At 32.4% G+C, this 12017-nt stretch overlaps 1 protein-coding gene across 1 annotated transcript; it reads right to left on the minus strand.

Moving 5' to 3' along the window:
- Positions 1-7242: 7242 nt before the first annotated feature.
- LOC132187992 (uncharacterized) lies at positions 7243-9558 on the minus strand. The gene has a single exon (XM_088517651.1). It carries the CDS (start codon positions 9556-9558, stop codon positions 7243-7245), a length of 2316 nt encoding a protein of 771 aa, XP_088373777.1.
- Positions 9559-12017: the final 2459 nt, after the last annotated feature.

A 12017-nucleotide genomic window follows, 5' to 3' on the forward strand; every position in this document is an offset into this window, starting at 1 on the left:
TCTCCCCCTCCCTGTTTGTTTGTGTGTGCCGCCGATCTCCTCCGCGCTCGCTTCGCTGCTCATCGCTCGCTGTCGAGTCTTTTCACGTGCCCCTCCTGCGCCAAGCTTTTTGTGCCACCTTCCGCGGCGGTTTCCAGCCAGCTCGCGATCAGCCTCCTCCGATTGCTGTGACCCGCTTTGAGTGTTTTTCGCATTTATTTTCTTGTTTTGTTGTTTTTCTGTTTTGTATTTCCTTTGAGTTCCCTTGTATTTGGTTTTATTTGCTGTAATTTATTTTCCTACATTAGTTTTATTGTTCCCTTTATTTCCCTGTATGGTTTTATTTATGCTTGTAATAAGGCTTTTTCCTCCTGCTTTGTTGCGTCCGGTTACTGCCCAATATTACTGGTCCAAACCTTTGAGTTGTGGATGTGAAATTTTTCCTGGCTTTCAAGTCGAGGAGGATGAGTATCGGCTTGTGACTTTTGCTCTCAAGGCCGAGGAATAAGTATCGGCTTGGGGGTTTTGCTCTCAAGGCCGAGGAATAAGTATCGGTTTGGAGGTTTTGCTCTCAAGGCCGAGGAATAAGCGCTACCTATGCATTAGATGGTATCTGTTTGATGCAGATCTGAGTTTTCAACCTGATATTTAGTCATAGGTTAGCGGATGCTGTGTTTGGGTTGATTTGGTCTATTATTGATGACTGTATCTTTAGCTTCGGCTATGATTTACTTCAGAGCTTTTTGCTCTGTTTGTAAGAGCTTTAGACTCGCAACTTTTATCAATGAATGAGTATGATATGTTTCAAAAAAAAAAAAAAATGAAATGTTGCACATTTTGCAAACACTTCTCAAATATTTAAAGAAAGGATCATACATCGTAGGTAAATATTCTTTTTTAGTCTCATTATTACACAATCTAATCCTTTTTTCGATTATATCCAGAGGAATAAATCTCTTATCTTTAATGTTTTGTTTTTTGTTTTTTGTTTTTTTTGTATTTTTTTTTTTTTTTGACATGTCCACACAAGAAAAGAGGAAGAAGGAATTCGAACTAGTGACCTCTGCTTCATGAGGCGTGGTTTACAGCTGATTAAACTTTCATTTCGTTCGAGTTAGCCCCTCGGTTAGTATTTAATAGGAAATTCCTAACGGAGGGGTGCAAAATTTATAAAATGCACTCATTTTATATTAAAAAAAACTTCTGACCTATGGATTTACTGGTGGATATAACCCACCCACCTTATGATCCACGGGTCATATTATTATTATTATTTTTTAGAAAAAAAAAAAAAAAACCACAGGATCACAAGTGATGACCCAATGGGTCACCAAGTGAACCGCTGTGGGTCATCCCATCGTGGGTCCTTGTGACCGACGGCGGGTCACTTGTGACCACTGGCGGTCACATGGTGACCCACGGTGGTCACCAAATGACCCATCGTGGGTCACCCCAAAATACCCACAATGGGTCTTTGTTTCATTTATTTATTTAATTCTTTTTTAAATAGTAATAATAATTTTTTATTTGTAAATAAGAGTAAATTTGGAATTTTTTTTTTTAAAAAAAAAGGAGTATAAAGGTCTTTTTACCATTTCTACCGTCTCATTTAACCCCAAGATCTAAGAGCATCTCCAGCAGGGCTTTTAAACTAACTTTTAAGTTAAATTTAACAATTTTGGTGCTCTAACAGACCTTATAAAATAGCAATTTTCCTAAACTTTGTTACAATGTACTTTCATATTTGAAAGTTCATTGTTGCACATTCTAAACATTGTTTATTCTTTATTTCTCCTCTCTTCTCTCTCTTCCTCTCTCATTTATCTATAATAAAAAATAGATTAAAAAAATAATATTTAAATAAAGTAGATTGTAAAATAGATAGTCTGTTGGAGTTCATTGTAAAAAATTAGTAGCTAAACTAAAAAAGTTGATTTTGAGTGGCTAAAATAGCTATCAACTGCTAGAGATGCTCTAACGGAATGGGGGTAAGTGGAACGAAATGAAAGTTTAATACACCAAAGTGAGAGACTTTAAACATTTTAGGGATGTTTGCAAAAGACGTGACATTTCAGGAAATAAGTGAAATTACCCTTTAAAAAAAAAGTAAAAAAACAAATTTCTTTTTTTCATTGGGGTGACCAACCACCACTAATTAACGAGAAAGGCCATCCCTTATTAGATAAAGATCGAAGAGTAGCGAATCTTTTCTCATGAAAGGCTACATTTCCTCACAAAGGGATGGCGACACCTCTATGTAAAGAGTAACTCCCTCACTAATTAGGATCGGTCCCCACTAAAGAAAAAAAAAAAAATAGTTTTTATTTATTTATTTTATAATCATTTCCCCATCAGAATTATGTTTACTTTCCATACTCGGATTATGATTACTTTCCTACTAAGATTAGATTTACTTTCCATGTCAAAATAAATAAAGATTAGATTTACTTTCTCTACTAGAAGTAGGTTTACTTTATTGCAAAGATTTCTCTTTTATAAATAGGCTAACTTATTATGTAAAACTCAATCCATTGAATTATTATCAAATCAAATAATTATCTCTCAAATACTCTGTGAAGTTTTATTTTTCTTTTAATCTGTAAGCTTGTTTTATCTTTTGGGTAGAAGATGAAGACACTTCTCCTTGCAGAATCAAAGACGCTGCTCTTTAGTTAGTTACCTTAGTCTTCCACTACGACCATCGATCACTCGCCACTTCTCTTATTTTTTAAATTTTAAATTTCAAAACGTAAGATATATCTATAATTTTAAGTAATTATGTTATGTTGGCAAGTATAGTTAGTACATAATGTGTTAAATGAGAATCACGTGGTATTAATAATTGATCTAGCATATCATTGATTAATTGGATAGTATATAGACCAAATGAAAATTTAAGAACTAAATTTGATTGTTTCCATTATTTTTCTCCTGTTTTTTGTATTATTTTATCATAAAATGGTAAATGATAAAATAATAGAAGTTGTTAGAGATAATATATATGAGTTGTCTCACATTGCCTAAGCGAGAAGAGGCTTTGGCCATTGGCTTGTATAAAAGCTTCATCCCCTTGTCCCACATTGCTAAGGAATGAAACACATTCATCATGTGCTCTCTATAAATAAAGAAGACTCTTATGTATTTAAATCATTCAATAAAAGCAATATGTAGCCTATAGGACTTTAGTGTGTGGATGTAGGGATATTGTCGAACCACCTTAATCTTGTGTTTCTTTATTTATTATTCTGCTTTATATTTCTGCATTATAAAATCTTTCATGATATCAGAGCTAATAGGCTAACGCCAATTGTTAGATTCTGGGTTATTAGTTCTGATACCATGAAAGATTTTATAATGCGGAAATATAAAGTGGAATAATAAATAAAGAGACACAAGATTAAGGTGGTTCAGCAATATGCCTACAACCACACACATAAGTCCCATAGGCTACATATTGCCTTTATTGAATGATTTAAATATATAAGTGTCTTATCTATTTATAGAGAACACATGAGAAATGAGTTTCATTCCTTAGCAATGTGGGATAAGACGATGAGGGTTTTATACATGTCAATGGCCAAAGCCTCTCATCACTTAAGCAATGTGGGATAACCCATTAGGGGTGTCAAGGCGGTTATGGTTAGTAGATTTCACTAACTGCTTAGCGGTTAACGGTTAGCGGTTAGTGAAATAGATAACCGCCCGCTAACTGCTTTTTCAAAATTAGGCCTTTTTTTTTGCTTTCTTTAGGGCTTTTTGGGCTTTTTTTTTCCCTCATGTTTTTGTTGTTGGTATTTTTAGTGTCTTCTTGGGCCCAATTGCTATAAAAATAGCCCATATTGAAAAGTCAAAAATATTTGACCCAAAATTTACATTTACTTATACTTTAAAAAAATTTCCTTAAATATTAAATCATAACCGGTTAACTTTTTTTTTTTTTTTTTTTTTTAAAAAAAAGCAACATATAAAAAATAAAATAAAATTCAACACAACATATAAAAAAAAGTTCAGAATTCAGACAACTGTCACAACATATAATGATAATACATTAATACTTAAATTGTGTTTTTAAGTAACACATTGGTCATTGTTTAGTCTAATGTCAATTACTTAATTTGATATTATACGAATCATATCATCATTGTACATTAATAATATAATTCACTTGAAGTCTTGAATAAAGTATTTGGATTGTCATTGAATCATATGATTAAGTATTGATATTATACATTTATATTATTCATATGCATACATAGACTTATATAGACTTATAACATATATAGACTTATAAGTTTATAATATACATTAGAAATAAGTTTCTAGATATTTAATTGTTGTATTAGTATGAATTGGTATACTTATGAGTTATGTCATATTATAGATGTATAATTTGTTATTATATAATCAAATGATTTAATGATCAATTGATCATGTGATATAATCATATAAATTATAGTGACAATATATTAATACTCAAATTGTGATTTAATTATTTTTTAAAAAAATTATGATTTAATGATCAAGTGATTATGTTATATGTATAAATATTTTTATAATTATAATTATAAAAATATATTATATAAAAATGCGGTTAGCGGTTACGGTTAGTAAACCCAATAATCGCTAACCGATAGGCAGTTATAGCAGTTAGCGGTTAATACGGTTAAGCGGTTAAGCGATTAGCGGTTATAACGGTTAGCGCTTTTAACCGCCCGCATTGACACCCCTATGACCCATATATTATCTCTAACAGAAATAAAATAAAGCATGTTTTTTATAAGTGATCAAGAATGAATAAAATAAATAAAGCTTTCATAAACAACGATGTGGAAATTCTCTTAACAAGGCATCTTATTCAATTTAACCCTCGTACATTTGAGACTTCATAGAGTTGTTTTAGAAGAGAATTAATTATAATTGTTTTGTTTTAAAAAAGCACTCTATTTTATAATAAAGTTGTAGAATGAGTTCATCCAAGTTATTAAAGTGTGAAGTTATTTTCCGTCACCAGCCAAAAAAAAAAAAAAAATGCATCTTATTGGTAAAATGTATGGTTGACATAGTTATTAAATGTGAAGTTCATCAAAGGCACAAATGTCATATGGAGCGTCTGATTGGTTGAAATTACGTGTTCATCCAAAGCACAATTGAATGGGCAAATTACAAATTCAAATTCAGTACCACCTTAATGTTGATACATGAAAGCACCAATCACGTCTCCCCTCCATTCAAAGGGAAGCTATATTTGTCGAGAAAAAATTACCTTAAAGAATTTAAAAAGTATTTTAATACTTAAAAAAAAAAAATTAAATAAAAAAATAGTATATTTGGTTAAAAAAACTCAAAAAAAATACTTGTTTGATTTTTTTATTCTAAAAATTGATTAAAAAAAAACACTTAAAAAAAAAAAACTTAAAAATGAAGTTTTTCAAAAGAATTCTTTTTTTTTTTAAATAAAAAAATAAAAATTCAAAGCAATTTAAACACGCTACAAGAGTTTGTTTAGAATTATGTTGAGAATTTCAGCTTTTAAAATAAAAAAAAAGCTCTACTTAATTTTAAGCTTTTTTCAAAAATACATTTTGGTATTTTTTATACAAAAAAAAAAAAGAAAAGTTAAATAAGTACTTTTTAATTTTTTTTTTTTTTTTTTACCAAACGGACCTTTTTTTATTTTTTTATTTTTGTGCACAACATTTTATGTACTCAAAGTACCTTTTAAACTCTATAACACAATCTCAAACCAGCACTAATTATGTCCATCACTTTTAGAGCATGTTTATGATTGTATTTGAGAAATAAAGTTTTAAGTCAAAAAAACACTTTTTGACAAAAAGCTTAAATGAAATTTTTGTCAAAAGTGCGTTTTGGTATTTTTTTTTTTTTGCTTTTTAAATCCTTAAAAGCGTCAATTTTTTTTTATAAAACGAATTTTTTCTTTAAACGGATTTTTTGAGTATTAAACGCACTTTTAAGCTCTTAAAACACACACCCAAGCATACCCTCATTGTCTAAAAGTCTATATGCAGTATAGTCCCGTCCAAAAAACTAATTTTTGCATGGCACCTCGGCATTTGGATACTTTTAAGCTTTTCTGGCCTTGACATTCTTGATGGGATAAAAATCATCATCATTTTAAAACATTGTAGTTGAATCCACACACCACTCGCAACTTTTTACTGCAGTCTCCTTTTGTTCTCATTTGAATGGTCAGAAACAACAAAATTCACAAAGACTCCAATCCCAACCCACTTACCCTTTCTAAACCAATAAAATCTAAGGAAAAAATCACTTTACCCCCTGAAGTTTTAAGGGTTTTTCAATTTGAACTCCGAAGTTTAAAAATTGACAATGTACCCCCATAATATTTCAAAAAATTTCAATTTAAACCTTCCGTTACTAATTTCTGTTAAATTAAACGGAATTTTTTTTAAAAAAGCCTGAGGGTAGTTAGGTAATTTCATAGATTTCCATCCAATTTGACGGAAATTAGTAACGGAAGGTTTAAATTGAAAAATTTTGAAACATTAGGGGGGTACATTGCCAATTTTTAAACTTTGGGGTTCAAATTGAAAAACCACTGAAACTTCAGGGAGGTAAAATGAATTTTTCCCTAAAATCTGTTAGCCTATCTCACCTCAAGGCCTAGAAAGCTCCCCCAAAATTCTTAAAGGTCCATTATTTTAAACACTACTACATTGGGTTCCCTTTGCGATCCAACTGTGAGAAAAGCTCTTGCAGCCTTGAGGGAGGCTCTTTAGTTGTTATGCTTGGTAATCAAAAACCACACATCACTACTTGCTCCTACTATTTTTGATACTCTTGTCTTCTTAACTCTTTTGTCAGCTTTGGACTGTCACTACGATCGATAAGAGTGTAAATCATCTTACTCACAACATAACTCATGAGGTCGCTACCATTACCTCGTCTTGTAGCTTTTCCTCATATATGTTCCCATTGTTAGTTATTCCACTTGATAGTGGTAAAGATCAGGGGCGGAACTAGGATTTTAGGATTAGGGGGACGAACTTATAGAATACATAAATATATAGATATATATAGTCTTTCTTTATAGGTGTGTATTTATGCTAAATAAAAACTGAGAACTCTTAAATTTAATTTCATATTAAATTGTACGACATTACAAAAGTTGCATGTCTATAGAATCATCAGAGAAAAGATCAAGAGAACTTTCTTTTGCTATAGACATGTACAAAAAAGATCAAAAAAAAAAAAGAACATAGTTTCTCCTTCAAATTATGCTCAACGACGATCGCTAATGTAATAAAATTCATCCATTATCATCTCTGAAGTGAAATTCTTAGCAATTTCTTTCTCAATATAAACTACCAAATGGTCTGCAAGAAACTCATCTTCCATTCTAGTATGCAATCTAGTCTTTACAAGTTTCATGGCAGAAAAAGCTCGTTCTATAGTCGCAGTAGAAACAGGGAGATTCAACACTAGGCGAATCAATCTATCAATCAAAGGATAGATCTTTGATTTTTCTGAAACTGCCAATCCTCTGCATAACTCAGATAATGTAGACATATTTTGAAAATCTTGATGCTTTGGCACATCAAGCTTATAATGCTGCAACTGAAATTTCAAACAAAATTTTTCTTGCTCGGTGAAATCTCGAGGATAAAACTTCTCAGCTAACTTACATATATCATCAATCTTAAATGATTTGTATGCATCTTTAGGGCTTAAAGAGACGCTAAGAATGAGAAGTTCCACAGCTTGCTCATTAAATCTATTTTTCAATTCTTGTAACTGGAAATCTATTGCAGCAGTAAATATATCAACTCTAAAATGATGTTCCATTGTTGTTGGAGACCCTTCATCTTGACGACAAAATCTACCTCGAGCTCTAGTGTAATGAGCATTCATATTAGGAATATCAATATCATTTTCTTCACAAAATGATTTAACAGTAGCAAGCAAAGGCTCCCACCCATCATCTCTCATGTTTTGAATGAGTGATTGTGTAGTTGAAACTTGACTCAGGGCATTTAAAATGTCTAGGGACTTTTGTTGCAAAGTTTGGCAAAGCATATTCGTGAGTCCCATAATTTCTTTCATCAAATACAATATCAAAATCAATTCAAATGATGTTAATATCATGTAAGCCACTTCAGCATCACCATGTTGAGAATAATTAGCTCCCTCATTTGAGATCTTGTTGATAACTGAACAAGTTGCACCAAACATTCTTATCATGCTACAAACAGATTGATAATGAAATGACCATCGAGTATCTCCAGGTCGTTGCAAAGTGCCAATTTGGTTTATCCCCCTTCCGGTCTCAATTGCATTAGAAGCAACCAAATTTTCAATTTCAACAGCATGAATAGATTGCAAGTCATCATGACGTTTAGAAGAACCCCCAACAATATTAATAATTGAAGCCAACTGGATAAAGAATTGATGAATGCGCTTGGCTTCTCTAGATGCTGCAACTAAAGCTAATTGTAGTTTATGAGCCATGCAATGCACATAATATGCATAGGGACAATCCCTAACAAATAAAGCTTGTAACCCATTCCATTCACCACGCATATTTCTAGCTCCATCATATCCTTGGCCTCGAATATTTTCAATTTGGAGACTGTAACGAGAAAGAACAGCACATATCTCTTTTTTCAAAGTTGATGCAGAAGTATCTTTAACATGCACAATATAAAATAATCTCTCCCTAATAAAACCATCTTTATCAACAAACCTCAAAATAATAGCCATTTGCTCCCTTTTCAATTCATCCCGAGCTTCATCAAAGAGAATGCAAAATTTGGCATCCCCAATTTCTTTTCTAATCGCATCCCGCACTTTATTTGCAATGATATGTAGGATTTCCTTTTGAATTTTGTGTGATGTATATTTAGCATTTTTTGGTGCATTTTCCAAGACAAGTCCAGCAACATCGTCATTATAGCTTGCTAGGAGTTTTACCAATTCAATGAAGTTACCTTGATTTTTCGAGCCAAAGCTTTCATCGTGACCTCTAAAGGGACATGCTTGGAATGCAAGCCATTGAACACTATCTATAGAGGTTTTGAGCCGCAACCGATTATTCTTTGTTTCGAGCCGCAACCGATTATTCTTTGTTTCTTGTAATGTTTGCTTTTCAACTATCTTGTCAATATGCCCTGACTGATTCATTAGATCCTCACAACATTTCACGGCAATATTATGTGGTGAATTTCGATTTTTCCCCACATGTCTCATTAAAGAACCATTCATCCCATCGCTTGCCTTTTTCCAATTGTTAAAACATTTCCTTGTAAATGCATCTGATCCTGGACGACCTGTTGGTTTCTTAGCAAAAACATAGCATTGAAGACAAAATATAGCGTCCTTTGATTCTGAGTACTCCAACCAAGTTGAGTATGTCTCAAACCAAGAGGCTTGAAATCGGCGACGATTATTACCCGTTCCTGAATATGGATATTCCGAAAGCTTGGGTTGACATAGTTTAACTCTAATATAAGCATGTCGAATGTCATCTTGTAAGTTAACAGGGAATTCCCATATTTGCGGACGCAATCTTGGATCACGTTGCAAAAAGGTAGCATTCATTTCTTCAGGTTGAATTCTTGGACATTAGGAGGGTTGCTCATTAGTCACTAAAGCCTCGAGATCCGTTGCTAAAGGTTTCTCTAAATGTGTACAAGTACTAACTTCTGATTTACTCGCATCTTTTTTCTTAAAGAATGAATCAAGTGTTTTTGACTTTCCCATATTTCTCTTAACTTTAAGAAAAATTATGGATCAAGAATTAACCTGAAAAATATCTAGAAGTATAAGATTTTTGTTTAGAATTTCATTGTATTTCTTATTATCACTAACATGTGAAGGAATGCCAAATAAATTAATAAATTCAAACCTATCAAATTAACCCACAAAATCTAACAATGAAAACTAAAATAAAAAAATTGCATAATTTTTCTATATCAAAATACTCATTCGATTCGAAATCTCATGGCATCATAAATATTCAATAGTATAAACTACTAGCAAAATAAACTAATCATAATCTCTAGGGTCCAAAAAAAAAAGTACCTTTCAGCGTGATACCTTGCTCTTGCCTTCCCAAAACTGGTTGTGCCTTACCACAATGCAACCTAAATTTGTCAAAACCTATTTATCAAAAAAAAAAAAAAAAATGTTAAAACCTGATCACATATCACATATTTTTGGCATCTCATTCTCATCCATGGACCATAGTCATGTGACTCAACTCCACTCTTAGCTACTAATTGAATATTATAAGATCATTACAATTTACACTTTATTATAAAACATGTAACCTAAAAATTCCAATTGAAGGCTAAGCTTAGAGCCTCAAACAATAGAAATTTTTTAAGCTCACATCCTCACACAACAAGTCCATTTTATTTTATTTTATTTATTTATTTTTAAGATCACACAATAATGATTTGCATTTTCCATGTTGACTATCTTTTGAGTTGCTACCAAAATTCACAAAAATCTAAGGGAAATAAAGGCACCAACTCACCTACAACAAAATTAAAAAAAAAATAAAATAATAAAAACAACAGGTACTGACCAAACAAAAAAAGAAAAAGAAAAAAAAAGAAAACAACTTCACGTGATCACTGATTCACTCTGACACTCATGACTCACCATTACCAAACAATAATTAACAAAGTGGGCAAGTGGCAAGTCACTCACCATTCACCAACAAGGCAACAATTAGCAAAGTCAAAGACAAACTTCTTGAAACTTCCTATTCAAATAAAAAAATTGCACTCAGTCATTGACCTGCTTATGCTTTAAAGTTTAAGTCTTTTCAAATGCTTGAGACTGAGACAGAAAATGAGAGTTTTGCAGAAGGTCATGCCCCTCACCAGTCGGCAGTCATCACACACCGACACACGGCTTTGACCTTTGGGCTTCACTGCTTCACGCCTTCACCACTTCAGTTTACCAAAAAATCAGATTCAGATTTCAGAGTAGAGATAAAGAGTTGCTGAGTTGCAGTCTTGCAAAATGCAGATATACATTGGCAGAAAAAATAAACAAGCTTACAACTTACAAGCATCTTCAATCTTCCATCTTCCAACTTCCAAGCTTTAATTTTTCGTCAAATGGATGATGGATCTAAGATTGTAAGAGAGATCCACGGCTCAGTCACAAACTCACAGACTCACACAGTGCACACTTCTTCCGTTCTAGAGAAAGTAGAGTGGTTTTGAAAGGTGAAGAGAGATGAGAGAAGCTTTTGTTTTCAAGACGGAAAGGTTGATTTTGTGCTTTGTGTTCTGATGCCAGGCTGCCAGCAGGTAAGTTTGATGTGATGCTACACAAAAGTTGAAGACTCCAAATTAATTTTAGTTCTGCTAGTTAGAAACGAACTAGAGAAAGACTGTCTATTGTTTAGGGGCAAATAAATGATCTAATTTTAGTTGGGGTGGAATTAAAAAAAAAAAAAAAATTAAAGAGGATAAGAATATTATTTTGGGGGGACGAATTTATAAATTTGAGGGGACAAAGTTTTTAATTTAAGAGATAAATTTATAAAATATATATATTTAATGAAGAATTTCAAAAAATTTGGGGGGACATTCATCCCCCCAGTGCAACACGTCGTTCCACCCCTGGTAAAGATCTCCTTTGGTAGACTTTTGTGTGGCCTTTGTTTGACAAGCCGTGTATCTTTTCTTTCAATTGTATTCTCTTTCGTAGGATTTGCTTATGTTTTTGTTTGTTGTTATATATATATATTGACATGTCCACAGAAGAAATTAGTGACTTTCGGTTCATGAGGTGTGGTTTCCAATTGATTGAGTTACTCCTTGGAGACTTGTTTTGGTATATATATACTATGGAACACGGCACATAAACTTTAGGCGATAAAAGGTAATGAGAGTAATCAGATGATGTATAGCATTACGGTCCAAATTCTACCCTACTTTGTAATTTTCACAACAAACTACATGACTAAGATAGTGAGCTAACAAATTGTTGATAGCATTTTTATATGACGGTAGAAATGTTAGATAAACAATTGAGTA

This window comes from Corylus avellana, chromosome 6 (assembly GCF_965113065.1).
Source record: "Corylus avellana chromosome 6, dhCorAvel1.hap1.2, whole genome shotgun sequence".
Classification (NCBI taxonomy): Eukaryota; Viridiplantae; Streptophyta; class Magnoliopsida; order Fagales; family Betulaceae; genus Corylus; species Corylus avellana.

Bases quoted from the DNA above. Each gene is read 5' to 3' on its own strand.
- LOC132187992 (XM_088517651.1), bottom strand. From the start codon at position 9,558: ATGAATGCTACCTTTTTGCAACGTGATCCAAGATTGCGTCCGCAAATA.